This window comes from Perissodus microlepis, chromosome 1, assembly GCF_051167445.1.
Source record: "Perissodus microlepis isolate ML-2025 ecotype Zambia chromosome 1, ASM5116744v1, whole genome shotgun sequence".
NCBI classification, from domain to species: Eukaryota; Metazoa; Chordata; class Actinopteri; order Cichliformes; family Cichlidae; genus Perissodus; species Perissodus microlepis.
The window spans coordinates 22,734,066-22,756,430 of record NC_140461.1 but is presented as its reverse complement, the minus strand read 5'-3'; the positions used below and the strand labels follow the sequence as shown (position 1 = coordinate 22,756,430).

Genomic DNA, 22,365 nt, shown 5'->3' with positions numbered 1-22,365 from the left:
GTGTTCAAATGTCTGACGATAGTGTACTTGAGACATAATCCCCACCTTTGTTTTGATGGACTGAAGAAGAACTGAGAAACGAACTGCTTAAACACAGAAGAGACTTTAATCAACGGCTTGAAACAACAAAGTAGAAATTAAAGAAAATGTCCGTTTCCCCCGTGACTCTAAGGCAGCACTGGGGCAACCTTCTTTTTTGTTTTAGACAAGCGCTGTATCTCTATAGCTACACTACAACGAAACCACACAAAGATGTGCACAATAATACCGCCAGCGAGACATATTGTAAATGGTAGGTCAGCGATCTCTAGAGCCACAGCAAGGTTATATATTTTTGTTTGTCCCGTTTCTTTTATTTATTTATTTTTGCCCCCTCTCTCGTTTCAGTGTCCTAATGAATTTTTAATTGTCTCTCTAAGCTCTTAAGGCAAGAGATGTGTGTCAGAACCAATAAAGCACAGAGACCACCTGTGGCTGGTGTCTGTTTTTGGCTCAACAGAGGAAAGGGCAAAGGCAGAGATGGCTGAGAGGGGTGACAGGGAAAGGGGGTCGTGGGAGCGGTGCTTAATCCAGCAGGGGCAACAGCAAGCCACTGTCCACTCTGGGTTCACATGAATTAAACTAATCTGTAAGATGATACAAAACAACTGCGACTGCCCTCATCTCTGTATCCCTCTATGCTTTGCAGCAGTTAAAGTCATGTGAGAAAGTTTCCTGCAGCAAGGTGTCCAATGCACCACTGTCTGTCAGCGTGTCCCTGACCTGGTCTGTTAATATTCTGAAGACCTGACTGTACACTTATCGTGGGGACTGCTATAGTGACGTTTGGGAGTTCAACTATTCACTCAGCTGCAGAGAGATAATTGGTCCTTATCCCGATCTGATTGCCTGCCATCTCTCATATGTAATTTACATGCTCTGGAAAGTGAACAGCTTCCCTGTTTACTGGTTTATTGGCGATGTTTGTGAAGTGCTGCATACAGCTTGAAGGGAGAATTGGAGAAGTGTAAGGTTGGCATTATTAAAGTAATCATTCATGCAGGGTCAAAAAGAGCAAAATATCCTTTAAGAGCCCAAACAAAACCCCAGCGTCATCACCACCCATCCATGCTGCTCAGTCACACATCATGCTGATATGTCAGCTTGATTATTCATCCATAATCACGGTGTGGCCCCGGTGAGCTGACCTGCCAGCGGACGTATGCACAGACCTTTAGTCTTCCTGGACTCCCTGCTTATGTTGTCAGCTATAAATACACAAACCTGCACAGTTCATCCAGTCTCCTCAGTGAACTCACTAGTGCACTTAACTTGAGTGTTCCTGTCACTGCAGCCTGTCCTCGTGCAGAGAGGGTGCCCTGTAATATTTAACACAGAGGTTTTACCCTGTTTGAAGAAGGTGCGATGAAAAGACAACATCTGCTGCTCATGATGTGATCAGTTTTCAAGTGAAAAGTACACTATGAACTTCAAAAGTTTCATGCCTTTTAAATATTAATCATTGTTTGCATATGCTTAAAAATAGAAATTTTATTAGTTACACTGCAGTAAAACACTGCCGTTAGTTTCTCTACCTCTCACTTTGATTGATTCCAGTGCACCTAGTGTGCATATTTACTGAATGGCAGTTATCTCTGATGCCTTTCAGCCAACTTGTTTTATGCTGTCCTGGGCTAATGAGAACTGAAGTCCCATATGGCTATACAGCATGGCTGAGAGAGAGTGGCTGTTTACTTACTGTTTTGTAAGTGGGAGTTATGTAAAACAACTGTAGGACAAGATTAAAAATAGAAGCAGAAAAGTCACACAATCTAGGAAAAATTGGAACAGGGTCATTTGCTCTTTTGCCTCAATACTTTCAATATTCTGTGTGTATTGAACCAGTCATTAATAGGAAATGTAAACAAATTAACTCTATTTAGATTGCAGCAATATATGTACTGTATTGCAGCAGGATTATCTTAATTCACCTTTTGCAGCTATAACCATATCAAGGTTTAGGAGTGTGTTTCTGGGAATTTCTGACCATTCTTCCAGAAGCACATTCATGAGGTCAGTAATTTATGTTGAACGAGAAGGTCTGGCTCACAATTTCTGCTCTAATTCCTCCCAAAGGTGTTCTGTTTGGTTGAGTTGGGGACTCTGTGCAGTCAAGTTCATCCATGTCGTTGTGCACTGGTACGCTGTTGTGTGGGAACAGGAAGGAGCCGTCCACAAAATGTTCCCACAAAGTTGAAAGCATGAGATTTTCCAAAATGTTTTGGTATGCTGAAGCATTAAGAGTTTCAATGTAACTAAGAGGCCGAGCCCAGCTCCTGGAAAACACCCCAACACCATAATCTCCCCTCCACCAAACTTTACATCTGGCACAAGACAGTCAGACAAGTTCTCCTGGCATCTACCAAGCCCTGGGAGCTTGAGGGTGCTGCACAGTATCTTAGCTGTTCCTACGACTGCGCTCTTCTGGACAGAGATCTCCGATGTTGTTCATGGGATCTGCTGAAGCCACTCACCTAGCTTGGGAATCACCGCACCTAGTGCTCCGATTACCACAGGGACCACTGTTACCGGATTGCGGGGCAAGCTGTGTGTAAATTATTACAGGACCCAGGATGCAGACATTACTGAAGTGAGGGAGCTTTATTAAAGGAGGGTGAATATACAAAAAGGTGAGGGTGGCATAAACAGAACTGAGTAAAACCTAAACTAGGAAAAACTAAGCATGGAAAACAAACCAGAAGCCTAGAGACACACATGGAGATGCAGGGAGACGGCGACACAGACGAACCAGCAATGCACACGAGAAAACACAGGGCTTAAATACACACAGGGCAATCAGGGAATCGGAAACAGGAGGGAGGCACGGCTGGGAATAATTGGGCATAACTAGGGATGGGTATCGAAAACCGGTTCTTGTTGAGAACCGGTTCCCACTGTTTCAATTCCTTGGAATTGTTTGCCATTTTTGCAAACGATTCCCTTATCGATTCCAGTCGCCCCGAATGACGTCACCACATTGCAGAGCGTCGCTTACCTGGCAGGAAACATGGCGGCTCAAACGCTCAAAAGTTTGGTTATACTTTACGAGAACGGATGACAACAGGGCAACTTGCAATACTTGAAAAGTAGATATTTCATTTAAGGGAGGAAACACTACGAATATGCAAAAGCATTTGCTCACAAAACACGCGATGACCTGAAATGAATGTCGTAATTTTAATTCCGCTCCGGACTCGTGAATCTCAACCCAGCAGCAGCGGTAACATTTGCACGTCCTCTCCCGTTAATGCGGCAGGTAAATAATCAACTAACAGTGCATATTATGTTAGCGCGATCTGCCTTATCACAAAACCTGCCATTACTGTGCATTTAGGTGACCATGATGAGAGAGACAGAGTCTGGCTGGCTCAGATGCTGGCAGTTCTCGCTGCAGTTTACCGGTAGCGTCTCCTTTCAGGCCAGGATAGACGAATGTCACCGAGCAGTGACTAAGTTTGTGGTCAAAGGCTTGAACCCATTTGCCACAGCAGATGCCCCCGATTTTCGGTAAGTGAATGTGTTTAATTGTAGGCAGGGACATTACTGGATATTCTTGTGTAATTGCTACAGAATAATTTATGTTATACTTTGTTATTGCTACAGAAGAATATTTATTTTATTATTTTACATTTACAATTTTTTTTCCTGGGGATCCTGTGACACCCCATTGAAGAGCCGTAGGCTGTGGATCTCTTAAGATCTCACTGTTGGGTTTGTAAGGCCATGTTACTCCTAAATTTCTATCTTGTTCAAAGAGAAGATATAAAACAAAGTTCTAAGCTAATCGACCTTAGTGTTCTCCTTTTTTAAAAAAAGAATCGATAAGAGAATCGATAAAGAATCGAATCGTTAAACAGAATCGAAACTGGAATCGGAATCGTGAAAATCTTATCAATACCCATCCCTAGGCATAACGAGAGAAGGGGAGTGAAACTAGAAACACTGACGAGAGACACAGACCTACAAAATAAAACAGGAACTCACACATGCAAAGACAGACTAAGAAATGCGGACTTAGCACAGGAATACACAGGCAGAAAAGACTAAACACTAAACTGAGGAAGAACAGAACCAAAACCCAAAGAAATAGAAAACCAGAACCAAAATACATCACAATAATAGAAAACATAAAACGCTGGGTCAAAAGACCCAGGATCAGGACAATATACAGGGTGGGCCATTTATATGGATACACCGTAATAACATGGGAATGGTTGGTGATATTAAAGTCCTGTTTGTGGCACAGATATATATATATATATATATATATATATATATATATATATATATATATATATATATATATATATATATATATATATATATATATATATCAAACTACGGAATGGAGCAGCTGTCAGCCACCTCCTGTACATGGATGACATCAAGCTGTATGCCAAGAGGGAACAAGACATTGACTCACTAATCCACACCACCAGGATATACAGCAATGATATCGGAATGTCATTCGGACTGGAGAAGTGTAGTCGGATGGTAACAAAGAGAGGGAAGGTAGTCAGAACTGAGGGGATCGAACTACCAGAAGGCAACATTGCAGACATAGAGCACAGCTACAAGTACCTGGGGATCCCACAGGCAAATGGGAACCATGAAGAGGTTGCTAGAAAAGCTGCAACCACCAAGTACCTGCAGAGGGTCAGGCAAGTCCTGAGGAGTCAGCTGAACAGTAAGAACAAGATCCGGGCTATCAACACCTGCGCCCTGCCCGTGATCAGGTACCCTGCTGGGATAATAAGCTGGCCAAAGGAGGAGATAGAAGCCACTGACATCAAGCCAAGGAAACTCCTGACCATGCATGGAGGGTTTCATGTGCTCAGTGAATACCTCAGGCAGCAGACACCCAAGAATGAGGTGGAAGAGGAGGCACCATCATGGGAGGACAGGCCCCTACACGGTCTGTACCACCGGCAGATAGCAGAGGTGGCTGATATCCAGAAATCCTACCAGTGGGTGGACAAAGCCAGACTGAAAGACAGCACAGGAACAAGCTCTGAGCACAAGATCCATTGAGGCTGGGGTCTATCACACCAGGCAAGACCCCAGGTGCAGGCTGTGTAAAGATGCCCCTGAGACAATCCAGCACATAACAGCATGGTGCAAGATGCTAGCAGGCAGGGCATACATGGAACGCCATAACCAAGTGGCCGGCATAGTATACAGAAACATCTGTACTAAATATGGCCTGGAAGTCCCAAGGTCAAAATGGGAGACGCCCCAAAGGGTGGTTGAGAATGACCGAGCTAAGATCCTGTGGGACTTCCAGATACAGACGGACAAAATGGTGGTGGCTAACCATCCGGAAATAGTGGTGGTAGACAAACAGAAGAAGATGGCCATAGTGATCGATGTAGCGGTTCCCAGTGACAGCATCATCAGAAAGAAGGAACACGAGAAGCTTGAGAAAGACCAAAGGCTCAGAGAAGAGCTCAAAAAAATGTAGAGGGTGAAGGTAACAGTGGTCCCAGTGGTAATCGGAGCACTAGGTGCAGTGACTCCCAAACTAGGCGTGTGGCTCCAGCAGATCCCAGGAACAACATCTGAGATCTCTGTCCAGAAGAGCGCAGTCCTGGGAACAGCTAAGATACTGTGCAGCACCCTCAAGCTCCCAGGCCTCTGGTAAAGGACCCAAGCTTAAAGGACAGACCGCCCGCAGGGGCGAGTGGGGATTTTGGATTTTATATATATATATATATATATATATATATATATATATATATATATATATATATATATATATATATATATACACACAGTTGTTTCCTTATATTGCAAGTGTGCATCAGTCCTGAATTCTTCAAAGGTCTTAGAATTGTTCTCATCGGCTTTGGCATGATAACACTTTCAAGTCAAACTGCTGCTGATTGCAAGCTATTGTAAGGCATTTTCCAGGCTATAATATTTATATATACTAAACCTGTGTCAAAATAACTTTGGTAGTACAAGGCAAAGAGCACCCATATAACATACATTTCATGCAAATTAGATCATCTAACAGGGCTGTATCTCCCTCCTGCCTCTCTAGGGGTTCTTTTTTTTTTTTTTGTATTTGTATGTATAGACACCCTCCCATCAGCTGTAATCGGTTTGGGCAGGGTGGTGTGTGATTTATAGCTCTCTCTGCCTCCACCACACCTGTGACTTCCTGTAGCCAGAGGCTTCACCAGCTTTCATAACAGCCATCTGCAGAAGGACACTTGTCTTTATTCTTCAGTCACGCTGCAGTGCGAACGTGGAGCATTCAAGTTCAAAATGAACAAAGGTCTTAAAGTGCTCACGCCACCATCTTCCTTTTCCACCCTTCTTTTAATACAACATGTGTTTTGTATCCAATTACACTAAATTGGAGTTCTTATCTCCATCACCTTGCAGATGTTCCTCAGCAGTGTCTGATTGTTCATTTATTTGGTATTTATATGCATTTTCTCCTGTGGCACGCCATAAAAACAAAAAAAGTAAAAATCCTGGAAACACCCTTTCTACAAAGCTCTTGTTTGCATGAAATGCAATGAAGTATGAAAGATGAGGAGAGTGTGGTAATGCTGGTGCCCACTGTGGACATCAAAAAAGATGTCTCCTATACTGAGAACTGCGTAATGAATAAATACTGCGGATAACATAGGTCAGAGACTTTTCCTGAATCAAACACCATCCTACAACATACTAATACTCATTTTTAATATTTATATGAAGATTAAAGGCACTCATTTCAATTCAGTCGGTGGATGTGGATAAAATCAGCAATGATTTTAACTCTACTTTTTCTCTAAAACATAAATGACTGGTACTACAAGTGCTAATTTGATCTCTGTTCATTTGAAAGGTATATATTATAGAAAATACTCTTGTGACTGGGTTGACTACCAATGCAACAACACGCGCATGATTTAACAAGGTAATAAACTAACCAAAAGATAATAAACAACTAATATCTATAAAATGTGTAAACTTTCAGTGAATCTTTCTGCAAATGTAACTTTGATAAGTCATGCTCAGCTTAAAAATATCTCAATACAAATATCCAGCTGAGATTACATCGCCAGCAGGATTTGAGAAGAACATGTTCCTTATTTGTTTGACCTGACCTGACATGCTCTCACCTGTCATTCGTCCTGCTTGTTATGGAAAACAAACACCTCAGACAGCACGGCTGCAGGCTGGTTTACATCCACCTTACTGATAGCTTCACGTTTCTTTGTTTTTTGATATATATATTTTTGAGAGATAGATAGATAGATAGATAGATAGATAGATAGATAGATAGATAGATAGATAGATAGATAGATAGATAGATAGATAGATAGATAGATTAATTTATTTTAATATTAGTAGGTGCATGCTAGCCTCAAACCTTGCTAGCTGCAACAAGTTTGCATCTGTTAGGTTAGCAGGTTTACTTTGTTATTAGAAAGTGCTCCCGAAGATTTGGGGAACATGTTGTAACAAATAATGGCATTTTTTCCTACATGCCGTTAAACAACTAAATGAAAATCACAGTCAAGTGTAATGAGTTATTCTTGATGCTAGAAGTGCTCTCTTGCTCTTGCTTTCAGTTCTGTGTATCATTGAGATGTTGCACACCTTCACATTCCCACATGATGTTTACATACAGATTACACACACACTGAACTGTATATGGTCAATGAGAACACAAACGTTATGGTACCATGTAGTTACATAAGAAGCGCCTTCGGGTGCAAATCCTATTTGGACTTAAAATGCATACATCAACATGTAGACTCGCAGATGTGGCTTGGCTAAATCAGGATGCCTGAAAATCATCTGTGAAAAAGCTGTTTTCAAGCAATCTCAGTGGATTTCAGAGTGATTTAAGCCTGAGGTTAGGCGTGGGCCTCTGCAGGGCTTTGATGCTTTTGCTCTGAAGTGATTCCAGTGTTCATATTTCCTCTGTGTTAGCAGTCATGGCCCTTAAAAGAAGGCTGTTTCGATCTCCAGCGTTTGGCAGTCCAAGGCAGGGCTTCTCTTGAGACTTCTTCACAGTTCGTTCTTATGTTGACTCTTAGAAGCTTCAGACTGATGCTTCAGAGTGACACGCTTCACAGTTAAACATGATGTTATGTGGATCCTCGCCTTCCACCAACAATCTTTCTGTGCCTTGTTAAAGGAAATGTCATTTCATGTATTCCAGGCTACTATGCGGCTTTCTGGATGACGATGCTTACCTTTTGAATCATATAGGAATATGGGTTTAAAAAAAAAAAAAAAGAAAGAAAGAAAGAAACAAAAACGTGTTGCAATGGTTCACATAATTCCACTCTATTGGATTCCCAACAAATGTATTATATAAAATCTAAATACAGAGAGAGAGAGAAATGCTTTGGATAAAGATACTCAAATCAACCCACAACAGCATAAACAGGAAGGCGGCAAGAGCAACAGCTTCCAGCATTTATTCATATATTTAATTTATTTGGTTTGGGTAACTTTACCGTCTTTATTGTGTGTATTTATGGACAGTTGTGATATTTTAATGTTTTTCTATAACACACCTGTTCGAAATAAAAATGTTTAAATATAATAATTAATTAATCATTTAACCATATAAAGCTGTAATAATGCCAAACCGTTAAAGACCATTTGTCTTCATGTACATAGAAATGTCAGTTATAACATTTCTTTGAGTTCTTTTGAGGTTAAATTTTAAATTGTGTTCACATTGACATCGACATCATCTTTGTAACATTTGTGGATGGCCAGTGACCCAGAAGACACTGAATGCTTCAGTCCTTATATTTCCCCTCTCTGAGTCCCTCTAATTTAAACAGCGTTTCTTCTGCTTTGCCACATAACAATGAAATGCCTCACCTCCCCATTTACAGAATGTTATCTTTATGATTGCATCATCCTAAATGTAAAAATACATAAATGAATATTAATATTAATAATAATAAAATGTGTTCTGGTGACTTGGCCTGGCATTCACTGGACATAACATCACACTGCAACACCCCACAGTGGATCTTTGTACTATACACATTTAAAGCAGACCGGCTAAAGGAGCGGACGTGACCACACCAAGTGTCACGTCTGTCAGCTAAGAACAGGAAAATGAGGCTACAGTTCACACAGAATAGCAGTATGAGAATTTGGTGTAAACATCCCAAAAGTATGGATGCATCCACCCATATTAAGCAGTTCAGGCCAGTAGCGGTGTAATGATGTGGAGGATATTTTCTTGGCAAACTTTGAAACCCTGAATTTCACATTCTTCAAATGCCACAGCCCACCTGAGTATTGTTGTTGACCATGTTTATTCCTTTATGTGTATTCAACATCAGATGGCCACTTCCAGAAGGATAAAACACCATGTCACAAAGCTCAAATCACTTCAAACTGGTTTCTTTAACATGAATATGAGTTCACTTCACTCAAATGACCTCCAAAGTCACCAGATCTCACTCCAATAAAGCAAATTTGGGATGTTATGCCATGGCAGACTTGTATCACTGATATGCCGCTAACAGATCTGCAGCAACTGTGTGATCCAGTCACACCAGTGTGGAACAAAATCTCCGAGGGAGCTTGTTGAATCTATGTAACGAAGCATTACAGCAGATCTGAGCAACTCTGAGCACACAGAAGTTAATGACAATCAGCCCGATGTGTAGAAGTTGAATGTTTACTACACTTGAGATATTTACCAAAACTTCACAATGATGCTGGAGAAATAGTGATAAAAGCCGGCACCATCGTCTTTGGGGACCATTCAAATCTGTACAAATGTTTCAGGCAACTCGTTTAACAGTTCATAAAACATTTTTTGTAATGAATTTTTTTCTCGTGTGACATTTAGCCATTTTACACACAGCTAGCTGCTTTTGGGTTTGATCAAATCATGTAAAACAGCCAATTTGTGAAAACTACTTTGTGCTCTGGAGCATTTTTCATAATTATCTGACATTTAGGCACTTCATTTAAAAACAATGATTTGCTTTCTACACCAGTGAAAAAAAGCTGCAACCCTGAAATTTTACTAAATGGTAAACCTTGGAACTCTTCTTCCACGCTTCCTACCGCATTAGCAGAGCTTTAAACGTTTTTGCAGACAGATTTTAAGACGGAATGAGTGCTTTGTGCTAATTGACAGTTTTTTCATTCAGCAATTTTCTTTTTTCCCTCGCTGTCCTATTACAAGGACATGCCCTCCACGGAGAATAGTACGATCCATGCAGCATCGAGTAGAAGAAAAACTCTTCCGCTCTACATCCACATATTGGCCTTGTGAACAACACTATCTACAAAAGACAATATTTGGTTAATCCTTGCTGAAGATGATGTACCTGGTCTTTCCTATTAGTGTTCAGATTTTAAAAAACGCAGCACAAACACCATCTCAGGGACAGATAAGTGCTGCCTCCTGGCTACAATCAAAGTTATAAGAGTACATGTAAGTGGCCATCAGTTTTAGTTTTGCTTGTCTGGAGGCTAGGATTCGCCTCTCCTGCCCCTCTAACACCACATATGGGATAAAACCCAGTCTGGACCTAGAGTAGCCTCAGGAAAGGAAGGAGGCGGCGCTTGGCAGCTCACAGCTGATCCTCACAGATACTCTGGCTTCACTGGTTGTACCTAATGACCGCCGTCTATTCTGGGATTAACAGGCAGTACTGTGACGGGATAGAAAGGCGTCTCAAAGTGTCAATAAGTGAGAAAATCCAATAATAACTATAAAAGCAGCAGCCGACACCAATGGGAGGCCATGATGCAACACCGCTAATAGAACAGAGAGGAGTGGGAGTCCAGCTGAGAGGAGCATGACTTAAGGGCTTCATGCGTTGCTGTCAAGAACACAGAAAACTCAGAGTCCTTTCATGTCTGAAACTACTTCAATCATAAGAAATACTTCATGTATGGATCTATAATAGAACATATATGCACAGTTCGTCCTAGAGTGAACCCTTTATGTTGTTGCTGCATCTTCATTTTTTCTACTCCACATTAATTATTCCATTATTAAGACCTTTATATCTCCACATTTATATAAAACATGCCAAAACAATTTATTAAGTCAGTTCCAATCCCCATCATATGTACACACACACACACACACACACACACACACACACACACACACACACACACACACACACACACACACACACACACACACACACACACACACACTTTACAGCTATTGAGATCTTAAATTGACATAAAAATGAAATAAATAAGCACAGCAAGCACAGAATGTACTTTTGGGGAAAATCGTGTTTCTTTTATTTCCATTTCAACATCTTCTTTAGCACCAAGTGATCTGACCAAATGCAAAATGTAGTGGTGTATTTAATCTACTTGACGGCTAAAGGCAGGCTGTTAAAGGAAACTGAAAGATGTTTATCCTTTGAGGAGCATCACAGCACTGAAAACAGATTCTAAGATGAGGTAAAACTTCATTTTTGTTAGCATGAGAAGTCAACACATTCAGCTTATTGGATCCTCTGGATAGTGATAAACATGGGCTTTCAGTAGTGGTTACCTTTCAGAACACAAGTTGGGTTTTGATCTTTGAAGTGAAAAGGGTACGTTTTACACACTGAATCAGAAATAAGTCTAGAATCTTTCTAATGCGTCACCTGCAAACGTTTCAAAGCACTCTCATATTCAGAATACACCAGAACAAAACAAGCGCTCTGAAAATTTATCAGCCCAGCAATTCCTGAATACTGGCCTTTGTGGCTCATTTGTTACTGAATATTTTAGTTTTGCCCTTAGAAGTAAAATCACGACATTCTCTGAGCAGTGAAATGAATAACAAAACTATCCGTTTTACTTGGTGCATGTTGTCAGGTTCAGGGCATTCTTCTTTGTAACTTGAAGCTCCACCATGAAACAGTTCAAGTCCTTCAAGGATGCTCCTGTGATGTTTCACAGCAAAATAAATGACTTGATGGTATCTGAGCCTTTAAAGTCTTTGATTTTATTTTCACACAATACCATTACAAATATGTTTCAATGTCATATACTCTGCATCACAAACAATGATTTTCTTCACACTGAAGAAAAGTTTGCATCATTAAAAATCAGTTGGGGGGCTTGAAAGGTTTAGGTCTGCATGTGAGAAACACCAACTGCTGTTACACCGTAACAAAGTCTGAATGTCTGAAATCAAGGTACAGATCTCAGGTTCTTAATATTTACGACAACATAAAACACTGATCATTACTCACTTACTGGTTTTTACTGTGATTTCAGACCATAATGTGTACTCCACCCTGGAAATCAAGATGGACGGATAATAAATACTCCGGATTCACCCCAGTTCAGGAGCTACGGCTGGCTACGTTAGCAATCCCCCATCTCCCGATGTGGGCTCTGCTTAGGAGTCGACTCATCTGCTTTGCCTGTGATCAGCTCCAACTGCCTCGGACACACTGCTGAAACCCTGATCTCTGTGGAAGCAGACACAGCAGCGTAGGTTATAAGTATTTGTCCTGAGAAGCAAAAGGACCGGAATAAACTGATGGAAGCCTGTGCTCCAAATTTGTATCCTGTAATAACATAAGATTTTAGGCACAGCTGTTTCATGCCTTGCTGAGGTGTGCCAACAAAGGTACTGATTAAACTGAGGAGTGATACAGTCTGGTTAAAGGGTTGCTGTATGCATGTACAAAAGTTCTTCTGAAAATGCAATGAAAGGGAAGTTTTTGGGGGCTGGTGATTGCTGCTGTCTCAGACTTTAAACAATCATATATAAATAAGGATCCTCCGACCTAGCAGCTAAATATCAGTATATCACATCAGCCTGGCTGACCGATAGTAGAGTAGTTAGTGGGCAAAAAAAGATGTCATCTGCTGGCTGCTGTATGTCTGTTATCATGTTAACACACATTTACACTGGCTTTAAAAAAAAAGGGGGGGATGAAGAGGTTTTAAAACACACAGGGAGGAGTGAACGATAAAGTATCGCCAAACTCTTATTTCAACATGGATATTGGCTAAAGAGTTTAAACCTTCAGCAAAACTTATAGTATGAATACAATCTTCATTGGTGTTAATACAGAACACACAAGTTTGTGTTTCTTCATACTACAACCGTTCCTGGAGCTTTAACATCTTCAGATTTTTTATTTTTCCTTCTATGTTCACCTTCAAACTAAGTGAAGTTGTACTTGAAGCCTCTATTCTGTTTCTACAAGCTTGCATATCAGCCCAGAAAGTCACAATTCTTGTGTCCCTACACTAAAATTAAAATTTATAAACAGTAGGAACAACATCCAATAGCTCTAAGAAAAATGTGTCCTAAAGAAGAACAACTCTTAAAATAAACTATTAAAAGCACCAGAAAAATTCTTAAACCTTTTACTTGAGAACTCGGCCTTAATGGTTATTTTCATACTCACTTAAGAAGCTGTTCCAGTTCTCGCTTTATCTTTATCACTACAGGTGGACCCTGATAGGTCAAAGCAGTGTAGAGCTGAACCAATGATGCACCAGCACGGATCTTATCCATCGCATCCTGCCCACTAGCAACACCGCCAATCCCAATAATTGGTATTTTACCTACAATAATAACAACATACAGGAAATTGACTTTATATGCACAGTCGATACTGAGGGAGATGGAGATGGACATAACTCCGTACCTTTGGTGAGGTTGTACATCTCTCTGACAGTTGTAGTAGAGAGGTCTCTGAGAGGTTCTCCACTCAGCCCTCCAACCTCAGACTTATTTGGGTCCTGAAGTGTCTCTGGCCTTGACACAGTGGTGTTAGACACCATTAAACCATCCACTCCCAGCTGGAAACACAGAGCATAAGCGGAGATAGAAAGTAGGTGTCACAGGTGGCGGCACCTACAGCAGCAGAACTGATGTATGTATGCGAGTGACCTCTGATGTGAAATACTCGGTGACAAAGAAAGAGACAAAGTGTGATTCGCTTTCTGTTCCGTCCTCAATGTCACATTTACTAAAGTGCAACTCCTCACCGCTCCAATGAGCACAAAAACCTACTGAAGTAGTGACAAGGTTACCAGAGCACAGAGGAGGAAGGGAGCCATGTGAAGCTTTACGCAGGGTTAAGGCTGTTTTTTTTTTTTAGTTTTTAGATAAAGCATGTTTTACTTTAGACATAACAATGATTCCCACCTCAGTGACGACATCAGCAATGTCTTGTTTGTCTTGGGCGGTCAGGTCAGGAGCAATCTTCACCAGGACGGGAGGTTTACGCTGTTCCTGCAGGGCGTCACGTTCCTTCTGCACCTGAGCAGATAGTGCAAGTGTCAGGTGATGAGGTAGAGAGACTGGAGACTAGTTAGAAAGATGGTTTACTGTGGCATAAGATGTAAAGCCTTGGAAATAGGAAGGGCTAAAAATACCTCTGGTTCAAGAACTGATGCACAGAAAAGAGACTTTGGAGCTACAGATTTTATTACATTCAATACCTAACATATACCCATCAAATCCACTTGAATGCCTTTCTGATTGTTTTCAGTCAACCTAACGGGGAGTTTATAAAAATGCCTTTTTTAAAATTCCATTATTAGCCATCACTACCCAATCTGAACCAGTGAAGCCAATGAGTACTCAAATTTGGTGCTGATGGGGCATGAAGCTTTTATCACAGATGTTGCAGTTCTGTGACATTCATTAACCCTGTCCTTGACTTATTTTCCCCTTTTGCTGCAAGGGAAAACAACATTTGCTTCTCACTGGAGGGGTGGGGGGGGGAGGGTGGTGGTGGGTGTGGGGGGGGGGGGGAATACTACAGCTGGGGAAGCTGTAGAAGTTAAAGCAAAACCAACACGGGAGAAATACTATCAATTATACAAATATCAGCTAAACAAATCACTGTTGAAACCATTTTTCAGTACACAAAGGCAAAATTAGCACATGGCTACAGGTCAGATTCAAAGCATTGTGTTCAAGTTACAAAAAACTACAAACTGTTACGTTAAAAGAGCAGCACATATGACCTAGTGGCATCTAGCAGTGAGGTTGTGGATTATAACTTCAGCCTTGAATAGCATCCTCATCGTCACTTTTCAAGAGTGTAGTCTACAGGTTAGTAAAGATAGACAGGTTAGGTTGAAGAATAGAGGTGATCATACCAAATTATCAACTTCAGGCTTGTTAGAACTGCTTCTTAGAAATGTTATTGTCTTATAAACTGTATTACATGGCATGCTTCCATTAATCACTGCACCAATATGCCAGTGAGGATTTGTTTGTGCTTCTCAGTGTTTGCAATTAAATTATCATTTCTGTAGTCCTACTGTGTGCAGAAGCTGGCGAAGCTCAGCCTTGCCCTGTAGATCCCGGAGACCTGGTGTATTAGGGCTGCTAACGTTGACCACCAGGTAGTCGGCCAGCGGGCCCAGCACTTTCACGCCCTCCAGATAATCTGCCCCCGCATCCTGTGACAGCTTGTTCTTCCCCAGGTTGATGCCGAGGGGAAGGCCAGCTATAAACAAATATGCACACACACACAAACAGGAAAGTTCAGAAAACACAGACACAGGTTGCATCATCAGGCACATGACTCAACTGGGGCACACGCTGCTGACGTGCTAAATGAGATTTAAGTAAGTATGCAGGCGTGATTAAAGTACAAGATGAGGAAAGGTCAAGATCATTAAAAATATATTTAACCTTATACATAATTTAATGCTGACATCCCACATCACAAGCCACCAAAAAAACAAAAGTATGTAAGATCTAAATGAAAGTGAACTATGTAATCTCTGGTGCCACATTTACAGTACTTCAGAGAATACAAAGAGAATCTGCTAACCTTTCCTTCGACCTTGCTGTGTTTCTTCTCTGGCCTTCAGCCTCGTGTGTACTTCTGCCAAACCACAGCTGTTGAATCCATATCTACACACAGAGGGGGTAAAAAAAAAACCACTGGCTTAAACTCTATGCACGTACCAACAGACAAACTGAAGCTTAAAATCATGTCTGTCCACACACACACACCCTGTTTAGTAAAGAATGTAACTAACTGACCAAATGTCACATACAGTCAAAAAACTATAGGTTTGTTATGGCACGTAATTTTGTACAAGACATGATAATGTGACAGTCAAGCTGACCTTTGACATTTCGACATCATATTAAACATCTTTGTGAAATCATGAGTGCATGAAATCTCTACCTATGTAAGAAAAACCTATAATCATCTCAGAAACATGTAATTTAATGCAAAAAAATCCAGTGATGAATTACTAATGCTTGTTTGTTGTATATGCTCAGACCTGCAAACATCCAGTGCAAGTATCAGTATAACTAATATCTGGCTTACTTTTTGACATCATTCTACCTTTCTAGTATTTTCTACAAGCAAACATCCTCTGCTTCCGGATTAGGCTGGCAAATGCACTAAAGGATATGAGCAGCAGATGTGGCAAAAGTACAGACTTTCTTCACTTAATTCATTCAGTGAATTAATGTAAGTATCCTCATCGTAAATGCAATTTAATCTCTGCTATGTAACCTAAATGTGAGCATGAGCACCACTGTGGCCCAGTCCAACACAGACCTTTAATTCACCAAATTACTGCAAAACACATCAAATACAGATCCAATATGTGATTAAAATTACACATAAGCTGTAAGTTGTCTGAAAAATAAATACTCAAGTACAGTACAGGTACCTGAAAATTCTACTTAAGTATTTGCACTTTGTTACTTCCCACCTGTGATGTCAGTGTGATGTGCATTTACATAAGAGTTCGACAGGTTATTTACAAGCCAGTGATATTATTTATATTGGTGCTGAGTGTCCTATACTTGCTGCTGTATCGTCCTGAATGACAGGTGTCACTACACAGACAAAACCTCAGCATCAGCACTAATGTAAGTCAAAAAAGCAGAGAAAAGATTTTCTCTTTCCTAGCTGTTGCATCATTGCCCTCTGAATAATTTGGGAAACTCACTGACATGACGGTAAAAAGCAACATGAGCATACACTCGTGTCTTCGACATGGCTGTGGTGAGGTAAACGACTGGTAAACGACAATGATGACGACAACACCTGTTGTCGTCATCATTGTCGTAGGCGCACGCCAAAAGTGACGTCACACACCAACACTGATGCTGCGGTTTTGGACGACTGACGACACCTACCATTCAGGAGAATACTGCCCACAACCTCAGTGGCAGTGTTGTCTGTGTTTAAACAGTTGCAAATGATCTCTCATATCGCTCATGAACGACATGTTGTCATTTTGAACAACAAAGGACATTTCTGTCACAAGATAAAAGCTGCGATCAGTGTTCGGCAAAGAGATTTAATATATTCTTTATTTTTCTGGCAGAAAAGTCTCACTGAGATTTAAAATCTCTTTTTCAAGAGCAATCCAGCCAAAAGGGCATCAGGAATGACAACAAATAGAACTTAACGAACTTAACAGTTCTACAAAGATATTCATCCATCCGTTTTCTTCCACCTATCCAAATCCGCATTGTTGGGGGACTGGTGCCAATCCAAATTCCCATAGAGCAAAAGGCGGAGTGTACCCTGGACAGACTGGTAGTCTGTCAGAAGCCTAACACAAAGAGACAGACTACCATTTGCACTTAGGGGCGATTTAGAATAACCATCGTGCCACCTTGCTGGCCTTAACAATATTTTAAGGCCGCTTGCCCCTCCCTTTCTTCCCTCCCCATCCTCAGCTGCCTCCCTATTCCCGCTCTACCACACCCACCCACACACGCAGGGCTTGGGGTGCAGCTATGTCACCAGGGTGCAGGTGAGGCACTCCCCCTCTGTCCCCTTCTGGCCGCCTGTGCCTCAATTTTATTCTGCAACCTAGACATCCACATTACTCACACTCTCACATAACACATACATATAGGGCCTTGGGGGTGGGCACGTTTTACAGCATCCAGAGGATGGTCGTTGTACTCCAACCCACCTCTGGCGGTGGTGCCCTACCCTCAATTTTAAATGCATATAGACACTAAGGGTTTTCGGGAGGAGCCGTGCTGCTCTCTGAGAGGAAGCTAGTACCATGCTCTCCTGTGTTTTAAATGCACTTTAGAACAGCACACAGCAACACTACATATGAGCGGGCGGAGGGAGGTTTGGGGTCTTCACTCACCCCGGTTCTGTTAGCCGTCAGGGCGGATGGGCTGGGAGGAGGTGCTGGCCGTCAGATTGGGGTCTGGGATGCGGGGCCTCCCTGCTGCTGCAGATAAGGAGGTGGTCCGCTTGCCTCCACCCCAGAGAGAAGGGTTACATCTCCTGGGTTTAGGTGCAGCTTGCTTGGACCTGGGATATAGAGTATGTTTGGGGAGTGCGACTGTCTGTGCAGTGTCTATTTGTGTCTGTCTACACCTTGGGTGAGTGCCGAGTATTTGGTTGTGTATATGGGGTGGGAATGCACGTTTGTGTCTGCGTGTGCCTGTTCGTCTGTGTCTATATGTCAGGTTGGGTCTTAGACTCAACCTCTCTGGGAACATCTCAGGCCCTCCAAAGAACAGAGGCCTATCTCCCCTCACCACACTCCCTGCCGGTGGCTGATGCCCTCAGACGTTGGTGTGTTGGTGGTTCTTGTCGACTGGGGCTGGGCGCTCATGTATGCACCGGCTCACTCCTGGTGGCTGATTGGCGGGGCCTGGCGCCTGTGGCCCGGCTGGGCCCCTTCCGGGGGGTGGGATGCCCTCAGGCCTCTGGGCCTGAAGCTCGGTCCTCTCTGGCACAGCTGGCTGCTGGCAGAGCCTGCGGGCACGCCACTGCAGCCCCCTCTGACCTCTGCTCTGTAGCTGCTGGGTGACCTCTCGTTTGACCCAGGAGGGTGGCACAGTTCCCCCCCTTTTGGTGGTCCTCCTCGGGTCCTTGTACTCTGGGGCCTCTGGATGTCTGGGGCCTGGATCTCCTCCATACCTGCTTCATGCCCTGGGGGACGGGGCTATGGCTCCCCACACTCCCTAGCAGATCGTTACATGGAGAAACCTTTGGAATACAAGCATGCTGATCCACACAGGTGTACACACGGGTGTTCACAGACGCGGACTACACCTTTCTTGGCTGCTGCCTCAAAGCACATTGTGCGCTGTCTATCTTGCGTTCTGCACAATATCGTTTAATATTTAGTATCTACTGTTATCTACTGCTAGCTAGTTTATTGTGATGGTGCTGTTTTTATTATGTTGCTCTTTTTTTCTTTGCTTTTTCTTCTGTTTTTTTTTTCTCCATACAGGTGATCCAGGTGTTTTGTTTGTTTTTCTTTCTTTCTTCCCCCCTTTCTCACCGTCTCTTCACCCCTCTGTTTTTCTTTCTCTCCCTCTCTTTCTTTCATTCTTTCTCCCTGTCCTATCCCCCAGTCATGTCTGTCCCGTTTGTAGCAACCGAAAATAAAATAAATACATAATTATAATAAAGGTCAATCAAATGGACCAATATGGCAAGGCCATGATGATCCACTTGGTAAAATAAATCCGCTTGGCATCTTTCTTGGCCTTAAGACAACAATTCTGATGGCTAAAGATCCAAACGGGACACAAAAAAAAAACAAAAAAACCCCAAAAAACAATATTTTAAGGAGTGAAGTGATTATAGAGTACATACAACAATGCAGAGCCATGAGAAAATGTGAAAATTGTAAAACTCCTTCATAAATCCTGTCGATTACAGACTATTTACTAGTAAAGATAAGGTTATTAGACATAAAACACACACAGAACCATGAGCAATCACTTTTTACTTTCAGCTAAGTATGTCAACCTAAAGACATAAAACAGGCCTTTTAAAGCACCAACTGTGGTGCAGCACTTCCAACCTCACCTGTTGATTATTGCATTATCTGCAGTGAGGCGAAACACGCGTGGCTTCGGGTTCCCCTCCTGAGGTTTCGGAGTAACTGTCCCCACCTCAACAAAGCCAAAGCCCAGTTTGTACAAGCCATCAACGGCTTCTCCGTGCTTGTCGAAGCCGGCCGCAATCCCAATCGGGTTTTTGAACTTTAACCCAAGGACGTTGACTTCCTGCAGACAAACAGAACAAACCCTTAGAGAAGTCCAGAAGCGCATGCAACCCACTGAGGAGACAGCACTGTGACATGCTTACCAATGACGCAGGGTCCTGGTAACGGTTCAGAGGTACCAGACCCAAACCTATCATCTTCACTGCCAGCACATGGGCTGTCTCAGGCCCCACAATCCTCTGCAGCAGAGGCATCAGCTGGTTGGCATAGAAACGCTCATCTCCAGTCACAGTGAGGTAGGAAGCAAACAGGAGGCTACCTGAGCTGATGACCTTCACGGCTTCTTTTAACTTTTTCTGTTGAACAGAGGGTGATAAACATCATGTGACCAGACTGCTAAGAGTTCAATACGACTACTCACTCTGTTTACAATGACACAGTCTGGGGTTGAATAAAGAGACACAATACAAATAAAAGTATGTGTGGTATCAAACACATACCTCACTCATGTGTGTTTTAATACGAAAATGCATTTCAAATGGACAAAAAATAAAGTATTATTAGTAAAAAAAAAAAAATTAGTTTTACTTTTTGGTCTATGAGGCCAGGTTTGGTCCCTGTCAGTAGTAGATGCAAGATACGCATTAAAAAACTTAAACAGCAGACTTTGTTTAGCTTTCTTAAAGTACATGCAAATAAACCCAATAACAACTCATTCATTGCATGCCTGTGTTTAAGCAGTAAAACGAGAAGAGACGACCTGGAGTGTTTTACAGTAATATTACTTTCAGGCAGAGAAAACGAGCTAGCAAACAGGAGCACAAGTATCGCTGCGACGCTTTGAAACCCTGCCAGACAAACTCTGTTGTCCACGGTCTCTGACGTTACCTTCAATCCCGCCATAGACGCAGTTTTGCCTTCGCAATAAAGGGCATTGAATGTATTTCCTAACATGTTACACAAACCCACGCGGTATTAGCTTCCGGCACATCATCTCGCGATATTTCAATCGTGAGCGGGCGGACAGTGACATTCTCAGATACCACGGGTGATTAAAGTTGACATGCATTACATGCGTATGTGTGTATTAGATTTAATAAAGTTTTTTTTTTTGTAATTATTTTTTTAATAACTACTATTTTTTATTCAGTCTAGTGTCAGTTGGTTTCCAGAGTGGATTTTCTCATTTCAGTTTAGTTTTTATTGTTGTGAAAACGTTTAGTATTATTTTTTTAATCTTATTTAATTTGTATGCTTTATTATTGTATGGAGAGCATATGTTGGGGACAAGATTTAGGAAATGCAGTACAATAAAAACACAGAACTTCTTGAAAGTAGTTCAAGTCTGTTGTACACAAAGTCTTAATAAACATGTTCATCAAAGCCTCATTAGGTGTACTGTAATAAAATTGTTACCAGACTAACAAGAAATAAAACTCAGGATATTTCCTCATTTTAATTTAATTTAATTTAATTTTAGTTTTCCAAATTCACCAAACTCTTTCGATTTTATATATTTTTTTCAAAAGTCAAATTTTTATTTTTATTTAATTAAGTAATTTTTTAGTTTAGTATTAGTTAACTATAATGCCTTAGATAGGGAATAGGCAGGGAATTTAAGAAGAGAGACCTGATTAAGTATTAACCTCTTAACGCCTAGTGTATCATATTTGATACATACAGTTTTTGTCAGACTTCTACACCATCAGTGTGATTTTTTTTTCCACTGAAAAAAAAAACACTAAATAAATTGCACAAAGTCCTCAGGAACTTCTACAGACGTACACTGTTCAGGAAAGCATGTGGTAAAAAACTGCACAGTACATCACTTTACAGTAGCAGGGTTGTTAAGACAATACACACCCACAACACAGCCTGTTCACACATTTGCCCTCAGGTAAACTGTACAGAAGGCTGAAATGAATGATTAAAAGACTCTCAAATAGCTTCTATCCACAGGCCATCAGACTCCTGAATATGTCAGCACAACCCTCTCCCACCCCATCACTACTGTTCACTGCTACTGTAATTATTATATTCTGCTGTTGCACTAACTGGGACAGATATATTTCCAGACTTGCTCAAGGCATTTCTTTAAACTCATTAAATTTTTTTTGCATATTTATTACTTATGCTTTCCTTTGTAAATTTCTTGTATCTTTATTGTTATTTTATTAGAATGCTATAATTGTTTTGTGTGAAGGGAGACTGACAAAATAAGAATTTCACTGTACATTGTAAACCATTGTGTTTATCTCCACTGTGCATATGACAATGAAACTTCATAACTTCTGATAACAACAGGGTAATACTGAACAACAGTAGACTACAGGGATCATAACAATGGACAGCTAAAGCAAAAAGAAGACAAAGAAAGAAAAGAAAATGCAAACGACTAATAAGAAGATGCTTCTCACAAAA

The 22,365-nt window shown here is 41.4% G+C and overlaps 1 protein-coding gene across 1 annotated transcript; it reads right to left on the bottom strand.

Moving 5' to 3' along the window:
• Nucleotides 1-11,971: 11,971 nt before the first annotated feature.
• Nucleotides 11,972-20,937, bottom strand: dhodh (dihydroorotate dehydrogenase). Its single transcript, XM_084936047.1, has 9 exons — nt 20,833-20,937; nt 20,088-20,300; nt 19,806-20,005; nt 15,810-15,892; nt 15,292-15,479; nt 14,165-14,278; nt 13,662-13,815; nt 13,419-13,578; nt 11,972-12,467 (listed from the first exon to the last, which is right to left on the bottom strand). Exons 1-9 carry the CDS (start codon nt 20,896-20,898, stop codon nt 12,407-12,409), a joined length of 1,239 nt encoding a protein of 412 aa, XP_084792173.1. The 5' UTR covers nt 20,899-20,937; the 3' UTR covers nt 11,972-12,406.
• Between the last annotated feature and the right edge of the window lie 1,428 nt (nt 20,938-22,365).

What these genes read in the sequence shown, in the direction of transcription:
- dhodh (XM_084936047.1), bottom strand. Translation starts at nt 20,898, where the DNA reads ATGTTAGGAAATACATTCAATGCCCTTTATTGCGAAGGCAAAACTGCG. An exon ending in CGTCTATGGCGGGATTGAAG is followed by an intron (nt 20,301 to 20,832) that starts GTAACGTCAGAG and finishes TCTGTTCAACAG; the next exon opens with AAAAAGTTAAAAGAAGCCGT. An exon ending in TTGCTGATGTCGTCACTGAG is followed by an intron (nt 13,816 to 14,164) that starts GTGGGAATCATT and finishes CTGTGTTTCCAG; the next exon opens with CTGGGAGTGGATGGTTTAAT.